The sequence below is a fragment of the Erpetoichthys calabaricus genome, chromosome 11 (genome assembly GCF_900747795.2).
Source record: "Erpetoichthys calabaricus chromosome 11, fErpCal1.3, whole genome shotgun sequence".
Classification (NCBI taxonomy): domain Eukaryota; kingdom Metazoa; phylum Chordata; class Cladistia; order Polypteriformes; family Polypteridae; genus Erpetoichthys; species Erpetoichthys calabaricus.
Genome location: NC_041404.2, coordinates 65,560,394 through 65,587,453, shown reverse-complemented (window position 1 = coordinate 65,587,453; position 27,060 = coordinate 65,560,394). Strand labels below are relative to the sequence as shown.

At 38.5% G+C, this 27,060-nt stretch overlaps 1 protein-coding gene across 3 annotated transcripts in view; it reads right to left on the bottom strand.

Moving 5' to 3' along the window:
- LOC114660506 (golgin subfamily A member 6-like protein 22) overlaps positions 1 to 27,060 on the bottom strand; it is a 128,286-nt gene that overhangs the window by 39,689 nt on the left and 61,537 nt on the right. For all 3 annotated transcript variants that reach the window (XM_051933338.1, XM_051933339.1, XM_051933340.1), the window contains 2 exons: positions 24,803 to 24,884; positions 22,156 to 22,252 (listed from right to left, as the gene is read on the bottom strand). In XM_051933338.1, coding sequence (XP_051789298.1) covers positions 22,156 to 22,252; positions 24,803 to 24,884 — 179 coding nt within the window. The remainder of the gene's footprint in view (positions 1 to 22,155; positions 22,253 to 24,802; positions 24,885 to 27,060) is intronic.

Below are 27,060 nucleotides of genomic sequence, written 5' to 3'. Positions count from 1 at the left end.
TTTCTTCTTCATCATTTGACTTCAAAGTGATTAGTGTTGCTAATCAACAAATTAGACAAGGAGGGTCCAGGAGGAAACTGCAAGCCAAATGGATTCCAAATGTGACAGCGGCCTGCTAAATACGAGGTGGGGGGCTCCTACAATATTCTTAAAAAAAACTTAATTATAAAACTAACAGCAATTCTTGTTTAGTTACCTTCAAAATACACTCCTTGATATCCGATTCATTTATCTCACTGATTCTCCCATTCCTGGAAACATTTCCTGAACTCATGTTTTGTTACCATGTCTAGAGCCTCCTGCAGTTTTTGTTGAGATTTGTCCATGGTAACCAATCTTCTTTACTTCAGCTTTAATTTTAATTTTGGGAACAAAAAGAAATTGCTGACAGCAGAAACTGGTGAATATAGAGGATGTGAAGCAACAACCACATTGTTTTTGGTCAAAAACTCTTTGAATGACAATGCAGTGTGTGCAGGTGTATTGTCATGGTACAAAATAAAGTTTTACGTGCAACACTGCTCCAGACATTTCTTAATTATGCTTTCCTGTAGATGCCTTAACAGTTCAATGTAATGTTACAGACTAACAGTCTGTCTACAGGAAACGCTTTATGAGGAATTCTGTCAATGTTGAAAAGCACAATCATCATTGTCTCCTGAAAATCTGCCCTGGTGGCTTGGAGAAAAAAAAAACTGCTAAAGTCACCTGCATGATTCTAGAATAAATGCCAGAAATACACCTTCAATGAACTCAGCACTGTGTCCTGCGGTGGGTTGGCACCCTGCCCGGGATTGGTTCCTGCCTTGTGCCCTGTGTTGGCTGGGATTGGCTCCAGCAGACCCCCGTGACCCTGTGTTCGGATTCAGCGGGTTGGAAAATGGATGGATGGATGAACTCAGCACAATGCCACTCAGTGGACTGCCTAACCAGACATTAGGCATACAATACCTAGCAGCACATTTGAGATCTACACCATACTATTGTGCTATTGACCAAATTTTTGGGTCTCCTCGAGTGACAGCTGACTTAATATATGTTTTGTTTTTTTTAAGCACAATATACAAAAAGATGATACCTCAGTTCTCCATTAATCATGTTGTTATTGACATTTAAAGATGGCTGTAATACCTACTATACTGGAATCTTCCAACAACACTTTTGATGATGTTCAGTTATCCATCCATCCATTTAATTATAATTATTGTCCTCACAGGTAGCGCAGTAGTAGTGGTAGTGGTAGTAAGGAGACTACAGAAGATTGTGGGTTCGCTTCCTGGTTCCTCCCTGTGTGGATAGCGCTTTGAGTACTGAGAAAAGCGCTATATAAATGTAATGGATTATTATTATTATCCCACCGCAGGACACACACACAAACACACCCAGCACACACTAGGGCCAATTTAGAATCGCCAATCCACCTAACCAGCATGTCTTTGGACTGTGGGAGGAAACCCACGCAGACACGGGGAGAACATGCAAACTCCACGCAGGGAGGACCCGGGAAGCGAACCCAGGTCCCCAGATCTCCCAACTGCGAGGCAGCAGCTCTACCCACTGCGCCACCCTATTTAAGATATGTTGATGTTAATAAAAGTGAGATACTTGTTTTTTGCAAAGTTCCATTTTTAAGAAGAAAGAAGACTGATTTTTTTTTTAAAAAAAGTCTCTAAACTAGACCATCTCTGAAATGTACATTAAGTGCTTCTTATCATCTGACCTGAACACAAAATTTGTTTGTCTTTCAGGAAAGAGTAAAATATCTTCTTGTACACAACCAAATTACAAAGATCCTGCATTATATGTGGTAAAGTCAGGCAAAGAAATTGTTTGCAAACTGAAAAACATTAGCTGTGGACCTTTCATGGAACTTCTAAGATTCTATCCTACTTCACTCAGTGCCCACTACAGATCATCAGACGTGAAAATCATTGACCTAGGACACTACGATTCACCTTTATATGCATGATTGAGCTGCTCTTACTAATCCATTGCACTGTCAGCCCTGTAATATAAACATGTGAAAGTGACTGCTATATATTAAACATCTTTTCTATTGATTCTGAAGCTTATGGACTTTTTCAGGAAGATGGACTACCTATATTTTACCTATATGACCAGAGAAGCTCAATTTACACTACTTTTTATTATAATTGCTATTCTGTTTTCTTGTTGTTTCTTGTTTAGCCACTTCCCCTTTGGACTAGCATGATCTCATGTTATCTGCTCCATGCAGACACACACTCTGAATATCTATATAATAATATCCAATTTTTGTATGCCCAGCAGTTACCTTCTGTTGGGTTTATTCAGCCATCTGTGCCATCTATTGGAGTGTATTTTTTAATTAATTGCATTTTTTATTCCAATGGATGACACATCACAAACATTAGCACTGCAGTTGAGAATCCTGTATCAATTGCCATATAGCTGAAGAAACAGTTGAATTGGCACTAACACTTCATTTATCTATATATATAAAAGCCAAATACCACTGACTCACTCATCACGAAATCTCCCAAACCATGAGGAATGTAGGTTACCCTTGGCCCATAGGTGCTCGATAAGAAACGGTTTTAAAAATTTTGTGGTCCAACCGCGAAATTTCTTATAGTTTTTTAGAACCATTTGTATGTCTGTCCGCTTTTCACGGGAGAACTACTTAACGGATTTAGATTGGGTTTTTTTCTATAATTTTCTTGAACATTTCATTAATTTTCGCGCTAAGTATCATAGTTTGCTCGCGTTACCGATTTATTAGCGTGAATCCGAGAGAGACTCATTGGGCTGTGGGGAGGGGGGTGGAGCCCTCCTCACTCACGCGTCTGCCTCGGGGCGTAACCTTAACTCTGCTTAGTTAGTGAACGAGAGAACTACTTAACGGATTTAGATCTTTTTTTTTTTTTTTTTAATAATTTGCTTGAACATTCTGGTTGATTTTGCGACTTCTCTCATTACACTAAGAATCATAGTTTGCTTGCAGGAGTGATATATTCACTCTTATCCGAGACAGAGGCTGTGGGCCGAAGGGAATGGGAAGAGTGACATCAGGAGTAGAGAGCTGGGTGGGGCCCTCCTCACTGTTCTGTTTCACTAATACACAGGTGAAGCCGTGAGGGATGGCTAGTTTAAATATAAAAATATAGGATATAAAAAAGAATGATAGAGGGAGTACAAATTTTATTTGAGTCTATTAAACGTTCTGGTGATCTGCCCTCATTAATGTAGCAAAATGACAGCAGGAATAGATCTTGTAAATAAATAACAAATTCCATTAACAGCTGTAAAGAGAGCATGCTGGACTCCCTGGATCCATGTTTGAGACCCCTGTGGTCATACCATCGACTACCTCACTCTGTGTGACAGTCAGTGGGCTCCAATGGGATTAATACTATTACTATTAATACTATGAGCCTTTTGTGCCTCTATTTATTTATAACTTCCTTTATTAGGTTATAGTGTCAATTGTTGAAAAATGCAATACATTTTATTAGTAAACACGACAAGCGCTTTGGAATGAACGTTTTAAGAACAGCACTCCTGAATGAGGATGTCGTGAGTGATGTCATAGGTATTGCAGGCTGTTGAACTAATTTCAGTTAGATGACACCATGATTTTAAGTGTTGGATCAGCTAGTAGACTGGCTCAGCAAGTAGTATGAACTTACAGTATGCTTTGTTCAACTCACCTTGCTTGTTTTTTAGATTGCTGAGTCTCAAATTCTTGTCATTCTCTTTCTCCTTGACTCAAGAGTTTGTGACTTTGTTCTTGTGTTTTATTCTTACCAGCTACAATCGTTAGCCTAGCTCTCACACTCTTATTTGTGATTTCTCATGTACTTACAGTGCATCCGGAATGTATTCACAGCGCATCACTTTTTCCACATTTTGTTATGTTACAGCCTTATTCCAAAATGGATTAAATTCATTTTTTTCCTCAGAATTCTACACACAACACCCCATAATGACAACATGAAAAAAGTTTACTTGAGGCTTTTGCAAATCTATTAAAAATAAAAAATTTGAGAAAGCACATGTACATAAGTATTCACAGCCTTTGCCATGAAGCTCAAAATTGAGCTCAGGTGCATCCTGTTTCCCCTGATCATCCTTGAGATGTTTCTGCAGCTTAATTGGAGTCCACCTGTGGTAAATTCAGTTGATTGGACATGATTTGGAAAGGCACACACCTGTCTATATAAGGTCCCACAGTTGACAGTTCATGTCAGAGCGCAAACCAAGCATGAAGTCAAAGGAATTGTCTTGAGGCACAAATCTGGGGAAGGTTACAGAAAAATTAATGCTGCTTTGAAGGTCCCAATGAGCTCAGTGGCCTCCATCATCTGTAAGTGGAAGAAGTTCGACACCACCAGGACTGTTCCTAGAGATGGCCAGCCATCTAAATTGAGCGTTCGGGGGAGAAGGGCCTTAGTCAGAGAGGTGACCAAGAACCCGATGGTCACTCTGTCAGAGCTCCAGAGGTCCTCTGTGGAGAGAGGAGAACCTTCCAGAAGGACAACCATCTCTGCAGCAATCCACCAATCAGGCCTGTATGGTAGGGTGGCCAGACGGAAGCCACTCCTTAGTAAAAGGCATATGGCAGCCCGCCTGGAGTTTGCCAAAAGGCACCTGAAGGACTCCCAGACCATGAGAAAGAAAATTCTCTGGTCTGATGAGACAAAGATTGAACTCTTTGGTGTGAATGCCAGGTGTCACGTTTAGAGGAAACCAGGCACCGCTCATCACCAGGCCAATACCATCCCTACAGTGAAGCATGGTGGTGGCAGCATCATGCTGTGGGGATGCTTTTCAGCGGCAGGGACTGAGAGACTAGTCAGGATAAAGGGAAAGATGACTGCAGCAATGTACAGAGACATCCTGGATGAAAACCTGCTCCAGAGCGCTCTTGACCTCAGACTGGGGTGACGGTTCATCTTTCAGCAGGACAACGACCCTAAGCACACAGCCAAGATATCAAAGGAGTGGCTTCAGGACAACTCTGTGAATGTCCTTGAGTGGCCCAGCCAGAGCCCAGACTTGAATCTGATTGAACATCTCTGGAGAGATCTTAAAATGGCTGAGCACCGACACTTCCCATCCAACCTGATGGAGCTTGAGAGGTGCTGCAAAGAGGAATGGGCGAAACTGGCCAAGGATAGGTGTGCCAAGCTTGTGGCATCATATTCAAAAAGACTTGAGGCTGTAATTGCTGCCAAAGGTGCATTGACAAAGTATTGAGCAAAGGCTGTGAATACTTATGTACATGTGATTTCTCAGTTTTTTTATTTTTAATAAATTTGCAAAAACCTCAAATAAACTTTTTTTACGTTGTCATTATGGGGTGTTGTGTGTAGAATTCTGAGGAAAAAAATGAATTTAATCCATTTTGGACTAAGGCTGTAACATAACAAAATGTGGAAAAAGTACTTTCCGGATGCACTGTAGATCTATTTGTAGCTAGAGATCCACAAAGGGAGAAAATGAGTCACGTATCTTAGAATAGTTTTTTATTCCTAAGCTTTCGACAACCTCCCAGATGTCATCATCAGAGGGAAATGATTAGACATACAGAAATCAAAGGCAATATACAGCTGATGAAGAGAGAGTGGGGATGGAGGGAGAAATTGTAAGGGGGGTTGGAGGTGGATTAGTAAGGTGGGGTTCGGAAGGTGCATGTACCACACCCTCCTTTATCATTGTGACGTTTCAGAAAGTACAGTACGCATCCTGTCCAGATCTGGGATCAAGATAGCACATAAACAGGCAAACATTTTACGGACTGTCCTTTTCAATGCTAAAAACAAAAAGTCAACCACAGAGACAAGAAACGCAGTTTACAGCATTTCATGCCGTGCTTGCCCAGCGGTATACATAGGACAAACATCTAAAACACTCACAACACATATACAGGAACATCACAATGCCGTCAGAAGAAAAGACCACGGTCACTGATTTACACACAAATAAGTTCCACTGGACACATGTTTAACTGGGATACTGTGAAAGTAAAATTCAGGGCCAAAGCTAAGAGTGGCAAAGAGCTAGCTGAATCGTGGGTGCCTAATGAAAACGCCATTAACAGACACTTGGACCTGAACCCAGCAAATGCAGGCTTAAAAAAAAGAACATCTAAATAATAAAAAAAGACTTTATGACCAACACCTTCCAAACCCCATCTTACTAAAGAGCGGACCATATTTTGTGACTTGCTGTCTCTGCTTTAACATGGAGATACAGTGAGTGCTAAGTATTTCTCCTGCGCACTCCACCATTATTCCAATACCAAGCCTGGAAATTCAAGAAAGGAATATCGAGCATTTCAGAAATAAAATACTTGTCTTGATCACGTGATGTATGTTTCAGTGCACTCATTGCCGCTGCAGTAAGCAATCCATATAATTATAAACAACCTGACAATGCTTAGGCCCACGTAACACTTATGTATTCGTCAACATTTTCAGAGAGGCTGGCAGTGAAGAAGAAAGAAGAACAGAAGAGAATTGCCCTAAGATTTGAGAGCATATTGATAAATTTCTGTTCTCTGATTATGATCAGCATCCATTGTACGGTTCCAGATCACCCAATCAGCAAATGTCTGAGTCTCTGAAACAAACAGTGTGCATCCTGTGTAGACATTTTATTGTCGTAAGACAGACATTTAACAGCTCTAAGCTCTTATGTCTAAGATGATGTAGTATAGACAATATGTATGCTATTCTTGCTTTATTTTTATTTATACTCTATTGCTCATTTATATCTCATGCCGTCTCTGTTATGTTTATGTGTTTTGTCTCCACATCCTGGCAGCAAAAAGTGAAAGCAATTACACAGTATGGCCACACCTACCATCATCTTATGGTCCAACTCCTGTCCTGTACAGTAATAAATAATCTGCAACCCCAAATCCAAACCCCTATACATGTGTCATTTACAGTCTTCACAGTCCTTAACCCACTGTGTAAATTGATACAGCAGACACTATATTATCTCACCTGAAACAAGCATGTTACAACCTGGACTGGAAGGAACTGAAGTTTAAATCTTCTTCATTAATTCTGTTTAGTCCTATTACAGCATGCCTTCATCACCTTGAAGCCAAGCGGTAATCTGGCCTATCTCCATCCATCACCATGCTGAAGATCAGATTAGCCGCTGGCATGAAGTTAAAAGCTGTCAGCAACTCGACAGCAAAGGCTACATTCTTTTGAACTTATCAAGCATAACTACAGCTATGACTAAGTTAAGCAAGTCTGGATCTGGAAGTGGTTCACACTTGACCAGATGTCAGCGGGTTGCTTTTGTTTATTTGGATTGGGATGTAACCAGAATAATTCAGATTCAACTATGAATTCATTCTAGAAACTGGCAGGACTTCTGAAGACACATCCAGGCTATCAGCTGTTAGTCTATGGTTCGTTCAGCTCTCATGAGCGCAATTAGTGCTCTTCACATGTTTAGCTGTGAGATGCAATTTGCTACTCACAAGAAATTTTTAAAGAAAAATATATTTAGCCCTTCCTCTTTTTGGCTCATGTTTAAATGAATTCAAGAATGAATGGATTTATGGTCATCTATCCCAGTTGTCATTGTGAATAAAACCTTAGACACAGCCCTAAGAGATCCTATCCATTGCTAAGATTTAGTTTTACCTAAATCTTTCCCTTTCTTCAGCTCACCATCTTTGTCCTGAGTCCATGGTGACTGCCTTAGATGTTGTACGCCTGAGGGCAATTCATTTTTTTGTACCACTAAACCTCATGCTCCATTGTGTTGTGTAATCATATACTTCCCTGCCTACTTCTGCTGTATTTTGTAAAAAGCTACTGGATTTAGCTTGAGATGTTCCACCAAGGAACATTTTCTACAACATTAGTTAAGATGTGCACGCAAACATTACGTAGAGCATAACACACATTTTTGGGAAAGGCTACGCATGTTTGCTTAATATAAGTCTGCACATGAAGTCTTTTAGTACCTAAGAACCCTGAAGCATTAGGCAATTCTTTTCTTTAAGAGATGCCATCCCCCCCCCCACAGTCCCTCAAATCAAATGATTCCAGTCTAACACTACCTTATAAGGAAAGCCAGCATTCCTGGAAGCCTTTTTAAATTCCCAAACAAATCCCAGCCTCTGCAGGGTTTGACCTTTTCCCCAAGAAGAGTGAAGTAATTACGTCATTCATAAATTCTCCAGAGGTGAGCAGGGGTCATGTGGATACAGTAGACTTTACGTTTCACTTTCTTTTCTTCTCTGAATGTGGGCTGCTGAGGATGCCCAACTGGATATGTGGGAGATGCCAGAACCTTTAAGCCATGACAGGAGCTGGGTGGTCTGTTTTTAAGCTCTTCGCATTATATAGCAAAAACTACTTAGGTACTTCACTGTGAGGTGGAAATAGCATGTTAAAAAACTTTGTTTTTGGTAAACATGTTTGCATGTCGGACAGAGTAAAAAATTATTGCAAAAAATGTATGCATTTAGGTTTTTCAAAAGCCTGGACCCTGTGTACAAAGAAACTATTAACAATTTGGCTTTAACTAAAATGAGGGAAAAAAAATGTAAAAGAAAACAAAATAACCTTTAGGAAAAGGCTTTGTTTAACTGTTCAGAGTGCACAGAGAATGATCAAGGAGACCGGCTGGCCAGTCTCACTGACATTTACACAGCCTGCAGTTGATATCATTTGAAAAAGGAGTAATCCTGATTTGCTTGAAAAAAACTGATGCTGAAAATGTACAATAAATAGCAGACCACCTCTCAGTGGTTATTGTGTCACTCCACGGTTGTATTGTTCCAATAGCACAAGTAATGATTTTACCATAATTGTCCTCATCTCAGCCTTCAGTTGTTCTGTGGATTTCTGCAGTTACATCAGGGATATGCAGGCAAAAATGAGATACGTGTAACTTTAAAAACAAGAAAAGTGACGTCTAAATTTGGCAAGGTTGGCACAATAGCTATAAGCAAAGCAAATATGTGGTAAAACGCAAGAATCAAAGTCATTGTACAAGAGCACTGAGTCAAAAAACAAACTAGGAAGGGCAGGAATAAGGGGCCAGGCAAAAATGGAGTTGGAGTAACGAAGGAAGAAGTCAGACCACACGAGACACAAAGCAACCAGAAATTCCAAAAACTATAGAAAGATGAAGAGAATTTTAAAATATAGTATTGAATATTGGCCAAGTCCAATGGACGTCTGAAGACACTGTCGCCAGCCAATATTAAGTGCTGCAAGTGGAAAGAGGCTTGGTCAGCTGTGTGTCCCCACACTCTGGGAATTCATGCAAGTGGACTTGAATGAAAAACTTTAAAGCTGTAAGCTCAGATTCCATCACTGCCTCATTGTACCCTGACTATTTATTTCATAAGCCTGAATGTTTATGAATTTGCCTCATGGATGTTACAGTGATTAGAATTACTAACTCACAGCTCCAGAGTCCTGGGTTCAAATACCAGTCTGGGTCTTACAACAATAACAGTTTATTTCATGCACAGCCCAAAATCACACAAGAATGGCCTCAATGGGCTTTAACAGAGCCTGTTTTTTGACAGCCTCCAAGCCTTGACTCCCTAAGAAGACAAGGAAAAAAACTCCCAAAAAATGAAAATCCTTGTAGGGAAAAAAATAGAAGAAATCATGGGAAAGGTATTTGAGATTGACACCCTTCCATGTTGAGTTTGCACTATTGGTGTGGAGTTTGCATGTTCTCTCTGTGTTCATCTTAGCTTTCTGTGTATCCTCTAGTTTTTCTCCCACATCCCAAAATGTGTATATTAGGCTAACTGGTGATAGATAGATAGATAGATAGATAGATAGATAGATAGATAGATAGATAGATAGATAGATAGATAGATAGATAGATAGATAGATAGATAGATAGATAGATAGATAGATAGATAGATAGATAGATAGATAGAACTACGGGAGTAGCCTAAAAATGAACTGAATACATGTTCTGCTTTTCACCCAGCGCTGCAGGGAAATACGCCGAGTTCAGTACTTGGAGAAAGCACATATGAAAAAATAAAAAATAATAATGGATATATGGATGGATAATTAAGCCATTTATTTTCTAAACCTGCTTATTCACAAAGACGGACACCAGCCATTGGGCACATGCCAGGAAACACCAGTAGAAAGTGCATTAGCCCATTGATAGTTTGTAATTGTGAAAATTTGAAGCACCAAGTGCCAAGAGATTAGGAGCAAAGGGGGATGTTCATCATCGAAGGTTGCTTAAAACAATAAATAGACTGAGTAAGGGTGAAAGATTATCAAAAGAGGCTCATGGAATATTAGGAACTTGCTTAGAGAAGTGTTCGAAGGATAAAACAAATCAGGAACAGTAACAGTAATGCATTTACTGCACTGTGTATTTAAGTAATCGCTTCATTAGATAGCATTGTGAACCCGTTATGCTACCTTCACATGCTATGGGAGTTTTTAAAGCTCCCACTTGTGACCTCTCATCTTCCAGTTCCATTACATTCTTAAGGTCCACATAAAAAAGCATTAGAAGATAGGCTTCATTTTGTCATGAATATAAAGAGCATAGTAAATGTAATAAAAGTGTATTGCATCCATTCCAATACAATTCAACCACAAACGTCCCATTTCTCGGCAAGCAAGTCATTTTTTTTAATTTTATGTTATTAACTGAGGTTAAAGCTTGGCATTCTGTTACTTGGATAATTTGGAGGACATTGCCTGGCTCACAGCTTTCACTTTGGAGGGTGTTCACAGGATATTTTCTAACCAAGAAACTTGTATTTGCCATCACTCTGAAAGTACATAAATGCAGCATTAGCCTAGGTCCTTAGCCATTTACTTTCCAGTGTGTTTGAGCTCAATAAAGGTACTGTTTTATCCTTAAAATGATCATTATTTTATATATACAATAACTTTTATGAAGATGTCTGACTGGAGTGGAGTGACCTTCTTACCTGCATGTGTTAATCAACATATAACATGTTGCCATTTTCCAGCATCATGACTAGCAGTATAACGGCATTACCTTGAAACCTCTGTCTTCTTTACCCGAAAAATCTCAGGACTAATCTAGGCAAACTCACAGCTCTTAATCCTACAGAAAACTGTCAATCATTCACCACTGTATTTTATCCTTCTGTCCATTTGTTAAACTCACATAACCAGTCAAGGGTGCCTGTATGAGGTAGCACTGGGCACAAAGCAGAAAGAGACTCACTCCTTCAAAATTCACATATGCTGGACTATCAGGACATCTTTGTAATAAGGGCCGAAAACCTGCACGGTCATGAGAAGAAAGTGCAAATTCCAAATAACCAGCCTCATCTCCAGCCTTAATTTATTTTACCTGATTGTAGCTTTTGCTAAAATTCTTCTTATCACTTATTAAGCGAGGGAAGCATGGTGGCATAGTGGTAAAGCTGGTATCTCGCAGTAAAGAGATCAGGGTTCGCCTTTAGGTCCTGCCTGTATGAAATCTGCATGTTCTCCTTATGTCTGCATGGGTTTCTTCTGATTATTCCGGTTTCTTCCCACTGTCTAAAGACCCACAGGTTAGGTGGATTGGCTACGCTAATTTGACCAGAGTGTGTGAGTGAGTTCACCCCATGATGGGCTGCACAGGGTTTGTTCTTGCCTTGCACCCTATGCTGGCTGGGATGGCTCCAGCAGCCCCCAGAGTAACTCATTAAGAATTAAGAGAAGACTGGGAATGTAGATTTACCTGCAGATTTTCAGGTATTATGTACAAAGAAATTCAGATCTTCAGAAAAATACACTTCATTCTAACAGACTCACGAGTTTCATATTAAATACTTTTTCCAATAAATTGCACTGATCTACACCAAAATTCTCACATCCAAAACAACTGGATGTACTTTATAGATTTAGGCATGATAAATCCATTTATGAAATTGGAATTTATCTACCACAAACCATTTTGAGTGAAAAATGCCATTTTGAAAAAAAATGCTGAGTTTTTAAAAATAAGCTAAGTTTGCTTTATGGCATACTAGCCGTGCCCCGTGGCTCCCCCCGCCTATTAATGAAACAGGACAGTAAGAAGGGCCCTGCCCAGCTCCCCACTCCTGACGTCACGCTTTCCCCTTCCCTCGGCCTGCAGCCTCTGCTTCAGATTAGCGCGAATATATCGCTCCTGCAAGTGAACCATGATACTTAGAGCAATGAAAGAAGTCACAAAATCAACTGGATTGTTCAAGCAAATTATAGAAAAAAACCCAATCTAAATCCGTTAAGTAGTTCTCTCTTGAAAGCGGACAGGCAGACAGACAGACATTGGATTTTATATATATAGAGAAGTCTTTTTCATGGTGAAAATAAGTATATTTTGAGCTGATCCTCATTCTTAACGTTAGTTGAGGTGGAAACAAATCCAAATCAAGAATTTACTACACAGTCTTTGCTCTCAATCGGTATTTTTCTCTCTCTTCTTATCCCTTCAAAATAGCCAGGAATTTATATTTAGAAAATTAGAAAGATGCCTTTTTAATTGTCCAGAAGAGAGAAAGTTGTTGTTTAAATGTTTTTCAACAGAAATATGCAAGGTCAGGTTGATCCATCCATGCAGATGGTAAAAGAATTTACACCATTCCTTTATTAAAAACAAAATGCCACAATTTTCTTGGGAACACAAAGGCGGAAAACTAAGATGAACTATCTGAGGAGCGTCTCTCTTCCTGCTTTGCACTCAGGTGTAACCTGTCTTTAAAAGTCAACTTCTTACGTTCTTATTTGGATCTTTTCCCTGAGATTGTGGGAGCGTTCTTTAATGGAAGTCTGGAGACGTTCCACTCGAACATCCCTCAGTGGAAAGTGGAGTGAGTCTGTGTTAGCAAACATCCAACATGGAACACCTTGAGAAGATTATAAGAGCAAAAAAGCTACCAAGTGACTACTTTTTGTTAATGATAATAATATTTAAAACAGTATTTGTCATTCATAATTTTTTCAAGTTTTAAATTATTAAGTGTAAAAATATGGATTTTTTAAGAAGGTTTTTTTTTAAAACTTCAATTTAAAAACTGGACATGAAAGAGCAATTCTATTGCCAGTTTTGCATTCAGCACCCTCAAGACGAGAGTGAAAGCTTTTTTTTTTTTTTGCGGACCAGTTTTGTTAAGCAAACCCAGGGAACTCTCCAGTTACATCCCACATGAGGTATAATACATATTTATATATCTTTTTAGGTGGAGGATGAGTCACCATGAGACAGTATCATTGTTTTCCTTTTACAATAACATCAAGAACAACAATTTGATTTACTGTATATAGCTCCTTTCCTATGTTCAAAGTGCCTAATACCTATATAAAAGACCACAATAGAAGCAAATCACAAGATAGCTCAATTAAAAGCACTGGATAGATACTATTATCAAAGTATTAAACACCAAATATAAGATAAAAAAAGAAACACAACAAATTCTGTATTAGTACACGTAAACAATAAACAGAAATAAAATACCCAGCACGAGAAAACAACAAGCAAGATTACACAGTTTGAGACTCCATGTTCCATTTAAGGAATTTACCTGGACAATGAATTAAGAGATGGGATATGAATGTCAGCTCAAACTGAATGCCATCCTGAATAAAATGTGTTTGATTCAGCAGCTTGAATTACTTTGGGGATACCAGTCCATAGTCTACAGCTGAAGGCTCTGTCACCCCCACAGCACTGTTTGGTTTGGTTTATAGCAAGAAGGCAGATAGGGCTTTAGTGGTGTAGAAGGTAGGCCATGTAAAAGTTTATAGGTCAGCAAAAGAATTTTATATTCAGTCCTATAAAACACAGGGAGCCAATGAACAAAACGGGCATTGTGCACTCAGTCTGAGTGAAGACATTGCTCCAGAGTTTTGAGTCGGGTTAACAGATTAAAGGAGATAAAAAAGAACTGATGAATATGTGGTATTATACAAGTGTTTCAATAGTAATTATAAAGCTGTTTTCCACAGCCATTACCAGATTTTATTTTTCTATTTCCAGAAAGATCGGAGACATGTGCCCCTTCAGAGCCTATGGGCATGATGCCATTGTTTCACAGAGAACTCCATCACAAAGTACTTTGTAAGACACTCAACAATACAATGCAAGCCAGCACAAGATAAGGGGAGAAAATCAAACAAAACCCAAGATAACCCACAAAGCAATCCTGAGACTCTTTGTGGAACTGGAAAGAGTGTTGGCGTCAAGTCAGAATGTTACATAGTGAAGTGTGTCTACACAGGAGTAAGAACTGCAAAATAAGCACCAGTATTGAAGGCACAAAAGTTTCAGTTGTAAAAGTAAGAAAAAGAGCAACTTGGACACATTGTGAATGCTGTAACCAATGGAGAGACAAAGACAAATTCCTACAGCATCCTGTTGCCAGAAGGTGAGTCCATGCTGCTTTAGGTCCTCACTTTTTGTTTCACCCTCGTAGTTAACTAACCTATGAGCAGGTGTCCGTTCATGGACGTGGAGACCCCCCCCATCCCACCCCCCCCCCCCCAACCCTGTCTGAGGTGGCTGAACTGAGACCCATTTCTCTTGATATTACATATTTAGTATAAGCCCTATGAATTTACCTTCACAGCAACATGTCATAGCAACATGATGACTAACAATCTACTGATGTTTTATAAGTGTTATGAAGACCAGAAGATGCCTTTGTTACGGTCTTGTTACATAGGAGGGAATGAGTAAATAAATGCATTTTTGCAGTACCTAAACTAAAATGTTGCCGGTTTTTAAAAATGAGTTTAAATGTTGAGAATATCAGTTGGGAAACAGGGAAAAAAAAGGTTGAGTAAGTGGAATGTCAATAAAATAGAATGAATGTAAACATGAGCAAAGGGAGCAGACAAGGTTAAATTCAAAAACCAGGCCAAACAAAAGGTTAAAGTCTGATAAAACCTTAACAAAAAGTAGCATATACTGAAAAATGAAAAAGTAAAAAATCTGAAATATGAGAAAACAAGAAAAAAATATTTTGTAAAATCTTCAAGTCAAGAGTGGCTTGAAGAATAAATGTCTTCAAGTTTTTACAGGATGTATTGTGATGGAGCAGCAGCCCATCCATGACTGGTACCTACCTTATGTCTGATATTGCCTGGTTAGGCACCAATTTTTACACAAATCACAATGATGTTAAATGGGTTTGTTAAAAAATGAATGCATATTTACAGGACATGCACATAAAGTATAATCTTCTAGCTGTGGAGAGTGTATTTAAAGAATGAAAGACCAGTTATAAACTTCAACTCCTTTATGGAAACCAGATAAAGGTGACATTCTATTTTTCTGCAAACATGATTAGCTGATACATTTTTACACTTTTATTAAGAACTGCAAAAAAATAAACTCTCACAAAGCAAAAAAGTCACAATTTCTAAAATCTTCATCTAGTTGAATGTTTTCAAAGGTGTTGGTCCTTCAGAGACAGACCAAAAAAATAACAAAGTACTATGGCTGGCATGAAAGCAGCCTCACATCTGCAGCATTCCACATTCAAATCCTGACTCAGTTACCATGTGGAATTGGCATGTTGTACCACCCGATTTTCACACAATATCCAAAAAAAATGTCAGTCTTTATAATAAGAATTTTCCTTATTTTTCATTAATTTGATAGACACCTTCATTCAAGATAATGTACCAGATCAAGATACATTACAAATATTTCAGCGAAATTTTTACCATTTGAAATCAGACAGGTTATATGACTTGTACAATGGATGAGATGCATTAAGAAAAGTACTTCAGTGACTAGAAGAAGAAACATACGTAAAAAGCAATACTGAAGCCAAGTGTCCATCCCATCTTTTGTCTATATAAGAATCAGAAACAAGAAATTATAATTGAGAGTTCATGTAATATAAATTTTTGCCAGGAATCACAAACTAAACGAGTATGATAAATTTGTTTTTGAAGGTCAATCCACAATCTTGGATTACCAGGAATGGTGTTGCTATCCAGTAATGCCAGATAACAATACCATAGCCACTGTACACAAAGATTGCATCGATTTAAGGTATGAAATATATTTAACCAACAGCAAAACTCCCTGTAGGGGAAAACAAATATTAGATTTGGATTCTCCAATGTCAAAAACCATAAACAGAACCTAAACCTGCCATGAAAAGGTTCAGAAAAAGTCAAGAAAATGTTAAAAAGAAAGCAAATTATAACAACTTGCACACAGTGAGTCAAAGCTGGTGGTTGATCTGGACAATGTGTGTAATTTAGTTCCACAACACAGCCACATGGCCACATGGCTACTAAATATTAAAAATGCTTTCTTAAATATTGCACCAAGTAATTGTTGTTGCCCAAAAACAGCAAGCATTTGATACATCCAAGAGCGCAGTCAGGTGTACATTATTGTTACAGTGGATTTATTAATTATGTGATTCGTTAGTGGCAAGCCTGGTTTGGTTCACATAGTGTGTGAGTTGATAAGAGTTTAAGTGATATAACAAATAATGGATACTACAGTTTTAATATCTATACACCTAGAATGTATTAGTATTAAGAAACTATCAGGAAAAGTATAAATTAAACAAAAAAAACAAAAGTAAAGGAATGAACAAGTGAGGACAATAAAACAGCAAATAAATTAGGAACACACTGTGGCAGATGGATGGCTACTTAACCAAGCTGGGATGCCCAAAGAAGAGAATGAAGGGGGAAGGCAGCGACTCTGGGACACTGCCTCCACCAAGACTGCAGATGGCAAGATCCTGGCCACCATGGGATTTGGAATTCAGCTTCTCAGCCATGCTGGATACCATGGGTGCTGCCAGGAGATGCTGCCTGGGGACCTGGAGACTCATATCTTTTCCATAGCCTGGAAGTACTATCGAGTCACATGGATGGAAGCCCCAAATTACTACTAGGCTGAAGAAAAAAGCAAGTTCTCCATCTGAACTGGAAGTGCTGGCAAGACATGTGAACAGAAGAGGAGAAGCACTTCCGGGTCAAAGACTATATAAAGGACTTCTGGAGACCCAGCCAGGAAGCCACAGTTGGGAGCTGGAGGACAGAGTTTGCTAGGAGGTGTGGAGGAGAGATTTGTGTCAATTTATTGTATTATTAGTATTGTATTGCCTGTTTGTGATGCCGGAGGTGCTTTTGGGCACTACTACAAGAAGAAAAATAATGAAATACCTTCTTGGTGATTTTACCCTGTGTTCAGTGTGTCTGTCTGTTGGGTTAAAAGAGGCAACAGCGACCTCTAGTGTCTTACAACACTAAACCAACTACCCCTCTGATCCTGCCTGTACAGGCCTTGGAACCTCTGACTACAATGAGGGGTAGCTCACCACTTACCCATCTTAAAGTACCAAATCTGAATGCCCTCCATCATTCACTTCCTTGTTCTTAACTCACAAGTCTCTCAACATAACAAGCCTTTAAAATCTCACCCTGAGATCACTTCGCAGGTCATATGTTGGGCTAAGAACCCCACCTAGGTTTATTTCCTACATGTATAAGGTCCAACTCTTGAAAAAAAGGTCCAAATACTTCTGATCAGTCCCTGGTGGCCTGTTCTCCTCAATATGCAGCAGAGACCTCTATATTCTCTCTAATGGCACCCTGTTACTATATACCAACCAGGAGCATTTCTTGCATTCTTTCACCTGCGCCCCGCCCACCCCACCATCCTTTTAGTTCTGTGCCAACAGTGATAATTAGTTGTCAGGTATTCTATACTACCATACCAGGTGTAACTTTTCTGCATACTATGTGACATTTCTACCAGTATGTGATCTTCCCTCCTTCCAAAAACACATCTGAATGTTCTCTTTTAGTGGCACAGTGCCCCCTGTGTCTACAATTCCCCTATGTACCAGTGGAAAATTCTTAATAGACATAACATTATGGAATACTGTTAATGTAGAACTCATGATTTAAGGAAATGCCGTCACTAAGAGAGCACGTTGTGCAGAGGGATGGACATACAGTATGCTCCAGAATGTCATGTTTTAATGACTGAATGTAAGTACACAACTTTGTTTCTTGCCTCTTTTCATCTTTTGTGAAATTTTGCAGCTGAGTGTAGGGCAAAACTCAAGCAAGAGTTGATCGGAAGTCTCCACAAGTAGAGCGTATGCAGTCTTCCTGTATCTCCAGAGAAACAACACCATATTTGTTGTTAAACATCAGTTTAATTACAGTTTATGGAAATCTGTGGCTTCCTATAAAAAAAGTCAAGTAAGAAAAGATCTCAAAGTACATTCCTTAGACGCCCAAAACAAGTGCTTAAGAATAGAGGTTACCATGTTTAAAGGCAGCTGCAAAGGCATGTAATGGTCTGTGTCTGCAGCTATTGTGCTCTTTGAATTCCAGGAAGACTTCCAATTGCTCATCTCATATTATTTGCTTGGTGACTTAATGAGGAGACTGACAATATTTATCGTGAAAAGACAGCCTGCATGAGCATCCAGCAAAACATGACAATTACAACACAGCTAAAATTATTTTCAGCTGCACAACAGAGATAATGGAATGTTTACAAGGGCGGGTGAAGAGCGAGGATGTTCCCCTGTCAAAAAGGAAAATCCCACTTCACAACCCTTTGTCATTTCTGTTCAAGTCACTGCCACACCCCTTGGATGTTTGAGTGTGGGTCAGACAGCCCTTTGGCCAAAAGGGATCTCTGCCAAAAAAAAAATAAAATATAATTTAAAAAATTAAAACAATACATTTTGAAATACAGCATAAACATCCAGCTCCTCATTGGCCATCATTTAAGATGGCCAAACCCACTGAATAGACAGTTCAGGTCTAATGCCATAATAAGATGCATTGTATTTGTACAGTCTAATGCTTATTTTATCGATAAAATGATAATTTAATGGGCTTCTTAAGCTCATTATAAACTACAAAGAAATCCATCTTGGGGAATTATTATTATTATTAGTGCATTATTTGAAGACAAAACTGCATGAAGTTTGCCAGAACTTGAACTAAGTGCTTCATTTTCAGGCATTAGTTGGGTGAAATGGACAAATTAGGTCTTAACCAATGAGAGAAATGGAGGCAGTGTAAAGTCTTCTATTTGGACACTCTTCCATTTATTCTTATCTGCAACTGTGGACATTTTCTTTTTTAACTAAGGCCTTATTAAATGATCTAATTACCAAATGTAGTCTGCTGCGCTACTCCTTAAATAAACAAAAAAAAGTCATTCTGGAAAGGTGCATCTGAAGGGGTACGTTTGCGGCTACAGAAGGAGACCTCCTACATGTACAGTAGCCTCTTTGGCTTCTTTTGCTGCTGTCAGAGTATTTCTCTTCTTGCCCTGGAAATGGTTAATAATCTTCAGGCTCCGATGATTTAACAACTGCGACATGAAGTCAGAACAGCTCTGCTCTCTCATTCCTGACCTCCCGGCATCCCACACACCAAATAAGGGAAAAATCCTCGAATTGCGGGCCTCTGACTCACACAGACTGCCAGGCACTGACGCTTAGTAGTTCCAGCAGAGCTCATCACTGTGGAGAGTCACAAAAAAAGATTTACAAAATTTGCAATGGCGCTCCATGTACAATACTCCTCCAAGTAGGAACATTCCAGCCTCCACTTTTTCGTAAGAGCTGTCTGATCAGATCTCCAGATAAGGTTCTAAATCTGGTGGTGAGATCACCATACCACTAAATTCCACAATAAATGATGGGAGTGACTCTAGACACAACTATACACACACACACACACACACACACACACACACACGCACACACACACACACACTCTTCGGTTAATTAAAAACTCTAAAACTGAGCCTTGTGCTGCTATTTGACTTAAGATGTACAGTACAAAGGCAGCACCTAGGTGCGGTGTGTGAAAAAAACAGCAACAACAGGCCAAGGATGGCTCAAATTACATGATACCATTTTTCAGTTTTATATATCAGCAAGTAAGTACAGTAAGTATCATGTATCTGTCTATTCATCTAAATCAACTTCATCAGTCTCATGGTCATCATGCTACCAGCTGTCCCAGCTTTGTTAATCAAAAGACAATGGCCAGTCCATCACTAGGCACTCGCACACACACACAACCCCACACAACAGGCCAATTTAAACTGCCAACAAGTGTTCAAACAGATTGAAAATTAGTCCACGTCTAATAGTATGAGGCAAGCATTATATTTTTCTCAGTTCATAAAGTATACTGGCATGTGTACTGAATTTATGTAATTTATTTAAATTATTGGCCATCCCTGGGGCTTTGTATAATGTTTTACCAAAAAGTCATTTTTCCTCATGGCTTCCAATAATGACCCATAGACAACCTAAGAAGTCATGGTTTGAATTTCTGAAGTTAGCATACGTGTGTACAGTATTTGCTTTGCTGAAATTGCTTTCAAAAGAGAGATATTTACTGTAATCATTCATTTATTAGTCCCTGTTTCTGGCTCTACCCAACCGGCTTGTGAATCTACTTTAGTTGACCTCTTGCTCTTTCATTGCATTAGAATTTTTGCCATCTTGACATAGTTATTGATCAATTTGCTTACCAACCTTGGCCATTCTAATAATTTCCAGCCTCCTGTCCCTCTCCAAGAATATGTCACCATCATAAATTATTGGCCAATACCAAACTCTCGAAGAGTGCCTGGCAGTCAGTAGGTGGTAGCACATGAGGGTCCCTGATAGGATTTAAATGAATATGTAATCAGACTGTTTCATGGTACTCCAAAATTAGAGTTTACCACAAGACCATGATGAAATATCTTGTCCAACAGTAAAGGTGTTTTCACAAATTGATTCTTTCAATAATCAAACAATGTGGTTTTACTGCTTCAATAAATTTCAGAACAGACATCTTGAGTGATACTGCAGGCCAAAACAGCTTGAAATCTGTTAAATCTAATTCAAGGTCTGTCCTAGCAGCATTGGGCAGAAGTTAGGGGCCAAAACCGGACAGATGTCCAGTCAATTATAGATTCCACTTACATCACAAGCATAACATTAGAAGAATTATAGTTTCAAAAATGCAACCAAAGAATTTCAGGAAAGCCATAACACAGATTCATGACAACCTGGCCCAGAGACCTATGATAAAATGGAAGACTGGAAGTAACATTAGTAGTTCATCTCAGTATGCTGAGAAACACAGAACTCTGTCATGCTATGGGTGTAGTTTATACATAAAGTGACTTGTGCGTACCCTTTATTGTGATTTGTATTCTTTATTTTTATGAGTATTTCTGAACCAATATTGCTGATCTTTATAGGCAGTTATAGGGTTTTTTGGTTTGTACAATTCGTTTCTGACATTGGTCACTTTCCACAATGTTTTCAGAGAGTTAAAAATATTTAGAGTCATATTTCAACAAAATTTTTACTTTCATGCTTGTCACCATTTTAGTAGTGTCATTGTTAAGTTGCAGACCCGATTGTTGGGGGTGTGGCCTCAGAGGTCACAACACCCGATGTCATTCACAAGAGGGATTAAAAATGTCACCTATGATGACCTTTCCTCATTTGAGTTTGTAGGAAATTCAAAAAGAAATCTCTGTTGTTGTTGTTGTTCTGTTTATTAGCATTAATAAATCATTTTTTGATTCAAAATTGGCTTTTGATTTACAAGTAGGCTTTGACATTGATCTTTATTCTCCCGGTCACCTACATTGTTCAAAGTTTGCCTCCTTTTATGGCAAACATAAGATCAATTAAGAGGATTTAAAGAAAAATGAACCAGAGGTTTCTGTGTGAATTAAAGAAGAATACGAACAGACCACTGCACTCATATTTAGAGTCTTTAGTAAGGACTAAAGATCATTTTAGCTGATTTTGAATTTCTAGTTTTAGCCATTTCTTTGAAGAAATAAAAATTATTCCATGCAACGATGGAATCAATAAGGAATACCTACCTCATATGGCCAGTTGTGTGTCCCACTATGCACACAACATGCAAAAATAAGCAAATGTGTATTAAATGAAGAAATGTGAACAGAGAGGCCAAAAAAACAATCATTAGAATGTTATGATAAAAGGAGGCTCCACAGTGGTGGAGATTACTGGAATTTATAAGGGAGGTGAAAAAAATGAAGAGTGAGTTATACAAGATCTGTAGCTTAACTAATAAAGCATTCAACGGGCCAATTCTCATTCGAAGTTCACGTGCTCCTTCAGTGGCTTTAGGTTAGACTAGATCTTACCTTGGATGCTCCTACTTTTCTAACATGGTAAGCCTTCTTCAATTCATCCTCTCTCATTTGCATCTCTTCCTCAAGGCTGCTCTCACTGTCACTGTTCCTGTGCAAAAACAGAAAGATATTGTTGGTTAATGCAGAAACTGAAACATCCATCAGGTCATCTCCTCAGCTTGGGAAAGCCCACTGATTAATAATCAAATTTTAACAGCTCATTTGAATTTTTTAAATTTGTGACTGACACTTTACACATATTAACAGCATGTTAATGAGAGCATGTTTTTACTACTCTGTTCCTACCTCCGAGTGCCCATTCTAATTTATCAGTTAATGTGGCGTTTCACTGTTCAATGACTGTTCATTTTCAAAGATTTTGATGATGTCCTTGCACTTCCACACTTCCACACTGTCTTGCACAAGAGAAGTTTGAGAGTAGCGTTCTCTTTCTATCATAGCTTCAGATGGTCCGCCTTATACATATAGTGCTAGCTGTAAATTTTGGTGGAGGTGGAATAATGGCCTGAAACTATTTCATTAGGTTAGGCCCCTTAATTCCAGAAAAGAGAAATCTTAATGCTACAGCATTCAATGACATTCTAGAGGATTGTGTGCTTCTGAATTTGTGACAGCAGTTTGGGGAAGGTCCTTTCGTATTTCCGCATGACAATGTTTCAATACACAAAGCAAGGTCCATACAGAAATGGTATGCCAAGATTGGTGCGGAAGAACTTCCTTGGCCTGCACCACATTCTGACTTCAACCCCATTGAACACCTTTGGGAAGAACTAGAATGCTAACTGTAAGCCCAGCATCAGCGCCTGACCTCACTAATGCTCTTGTGGCTGAATGGAAGGGAATCCTCGCATCCATGTTCCAAAATCTAGTGGAAAGCCTTCCTAGAAGAGTGGAGATTGTTTTAACAGCAAATGGAGGGCCAACTCCATACTAACGTCCATGGTTTCAGAATTAGAAGTTAGGGTGTGATGTCTGGTTGTCCACATACTTTTGACGATGTAGTGTACTCTATCCTTCATTCAAGATGGACAGAATAAATAAATCATCTCAACAAAATCTGATGACTTATTTGAATTATCAATGATAAACTGAAGTCCCATTATCATGTTTATGTATGTATCCAATGTATTTCTGCTTAAACATAATGAAGCTGCTAAAATAAAGCATATTTTTTAATTTTATACCATGGGCAGCTGGTAATTCTGATAAAGCAAAGACCTCCATCATGTGAATTTGTGAATTTCCCATTGGGATTAATAAAGTATCTATCTATCTATCTATCTATCTATCTATCTATCTATCTATCTATCTATCTATCTATCTATCTATCTATCTATCTATCTATCTATCTATCTATCTATCTGTCTATCTATCTATCTATCTATCTATCTATCTATCTATCTATCTATCTATCTATGTTTGTCTCATATGTTGCCATGGCCTTGGTGTTGGACAGTTGGTAAATCAAAAGATGTCTTAAGTATCGTGAGGAGCAATTAAAAGAGTAGTTGACATTTCCAAAGCATTCTTGCTGTTAGTTTATAAAACAATCATTGACATTTTTTGGCGCTGAATTTGAGATTTCTGGCTTCTAGATCCTGCCATTATGGACTTTTCAGTTTAATTAAACACTTGTTTATTGTTCTACCCTTATTTATTTGCTAATTCTAGACTGCACTGCCCAAAAGATTTATTCTAACCCTGCATTGTCCCTCATGTTTGAAATCATATGGATTTCTGTATAATGCAAAATCTCCAATGTTTGCAATGTTTAATCTACCTATCACATTTCTTATGACAGAATGGTAGTGCTTGACACAAGGTGCCCCATGGGCAAGGTTACAGTCTATCGCCTAACCAAACTCACACTGGGACCAGTTTCGAGTCCCCAGTTAATCTAACCTGTATGTGGAAGGAAATGTCAAGTATTAGGATGAAAACCTACACATGCTAGTGGAGAGCATGCAAACCCACATTCACAACAACTGTTCGGATCCTTCCAGATTATTATTTTTTTCATGCTTTGGAAATTTATGCCATGTATTTTATTATTATTTTGATTTTATTGCTACATCATTGCCAGTCATGTTGCCCATGTAGTGCAACACATGATGTCATCATGCCCATCATCCCAGTTTTGGGATATTCTAAATGAATACAGTTTACATTACACGCTGCCACCAACAGGCCCAAAGTAACACACACAATGGGTACTCTGTGGTCACCTACCTCCTTATATGGCTGAAAACAATCAAAAAGTTCATATTTAACAAATTACACCAGGGAGAAAAATTTGTGTTACTGATCTCTTATGTCCTACTCAAAATGAATGGATTATTTAAGAAAAATGTAAAAATAAATGCTGAATTAATTCAATAAAAAATAAAATATTTAAAATTTAAATGTAAAGTAATAAAAACATAAAACATAATGTATATAAAATGTAAAAATACTTTTTTTGCATAACATTTTTATCTTAAACTGTATACCACAAACATCAAATTTGTTTGCAAGTTTTTAGGTTTCTTATTTTTTTACAATTTTACATCTTTATTTTAGCTCATCCCATCTTACTGTTAGTATTTCCCATTTCTTTCAGGCAGTGCTCACTACAAGGCCTTTTTGCAGGTTCACTTACCTCTTGGAATCTCCCTTCACATTAGCACGTGTGACTGGATGTTGCTTTCGAAATCGAATCGCTTGTTTCTGTTTGGCGTTACCTATGATAAAGAAGACAAATTGTTAAATTAAGCTTAAGGTATACTGAAGCATGTTTACATCTATAGGTGTGTACGTATGAGTAATTTTCCTAATGGTATCAAGTACACATTACACAGTTATTTTATTTGCACCACATAATCTTTTTCTAAAACTGTAAAGAAACTAAATAGAATTCCAAGAACGTCTTAAACATTACTAAGAAAGCTTTCAAATCTGACAGCACAGTTTTCATACCAAGAGATGATTAGCAATGGAGTTTTAATGACACATACTGTACTAGCCAAATAAGCATACAGTATGTCTAAACAATTGACCAATTTGTTTATACTGGTTTTTATGTCTGAAGAATATGCTGCATATGGTCATAGCCTTGGTACAGGATTAAAGGGAACCAAAGATGGAAAAGTGAAAGCCACCAAGTTGAAGCTTCCATAGTAGTGACTATATTACCTGCCACTAGCTTATCGGGTTTTACATATTGTGTCTGCTGTTCAGGTTGGAAAGACATGCTAGGACCATGATGAATGGAGCTCACAAACTGGTAGGTACACCTCACAGACAGATGATCTATTTGATCTGTTGGATTCAAGTAGCTTCAACATGGGATATAATTTTGTGTGCCAGAGAAGAATATCTTACAAGAGACATCATGACAGCTACACTTTTCTTAACACCTATGTCACACATTTCCTGAAGACATTTGATTTCAAAGAATTCATAGGCTGTGCAGTCTTTGTTGGTCAGTCAGGTTTGATTCTAAAACAGTATTTGCTGCTTGTTTGATTTGTTTAATATGATTGCTCAAATATAATAAAAATAAACCTTGCTTGATCTCAAGTTTTTAAAAGACTCCAGTAATCATTCACGTATTAGTGAAACAGGACAAACTTTAAAAATCAATAAAAAATGTTTAAAATTTGTATTGAGAAGAATTTATATCAATAGCTTTGTATCTGAGGGCCTCTTGATATACGATAATTTTGGTTTTGCTATCATGGGCGAGAATGTAGCTGTAATGTCTTTGCCAAAAATGTAAAAAGTTTTTCAAATATCTCTGGCCAAGCAGAAGGTAGGTACGTTCCAACGTCATCCAATCGTGTTCAGCTCTGACGAGAGAGCGTCCCCCACATGGGGAGAAGAGCACATGGCTGTGAAATGAGCAGGTACCCTCTAAAACACATATAGCTGTGATCTCTCTCTCAAAAACAAATGTTACTCTTTAGCAATCTCTAGATGATAATATCTGCTGAACAAATAGGTATCAGTAGCTAAGCAGAAACAAGGTACACTCCAACATGTGGTGAGAGGTAGAGTGAATCTAATCCGGCTCCCTACACCTGAGGTCCTGTCTCCTCCTCCCCTCAGCCCATAGCCTGTCTCTTGGATACCAGCGAATAAATCTGTGCTGCAACTAAACTATAATACGCGATGAGAGAAGTCGCAAATTCAACCGGAATGTTCAAGCAAATTATAGAAAAAAAAAACCCAATCTAAATCCGTTAAGCAGTTCTCTCATGAAAAGTGGACATACAGACAGACAGATGTTAGATTTTATATATATATAGAGATGTTACTACCCAAAAATTTGTAAATTCCATAATATATAATTTTGCTCTTATCACCCATCCATAAGTGGTATGAATGGTAAATTCCACTTCATGTATTCTGTCCTCGTTTTCAGCTTTGCCCGCCCTTCCAAAGGAAACTCACAAATCAGTCATCATCAGCAAGATATGTGTTACTGAGAGCAGCAATGTCAATTCTATAACAAGCTAGCTCCCTGGCTATAAAGGTTGATCATCTCTGGGATCTCGCTGTCTCGTTTCTGTCTATAAGGATGCATATATTTTTTGTTTTGATCACATGAATGGGTTAGCTGCCAGCCATGGCCTACTGGCCATTTAGGTGGTAATTGGTAGGACAGGCATTGTCCCTTACTTGGTTGAACAGTGCTATCCCTAAACAGGGCTGCCCAGTCATCTGGAATGCTGCCAAACGTCCCTGCTGCCTTTATTCAAAGAAGAGCAACCACTCATCCACAGACCCCTACGAACAGATTTGGGACTACAACTGCCCCGTCAGGATGCCCTGCGGATGGAAGGACCGGAACAGAACACATCTTCACAGCAATACCTCCCCCGGAACACAAGAGGGCAACCCCACTGGATTGCATAG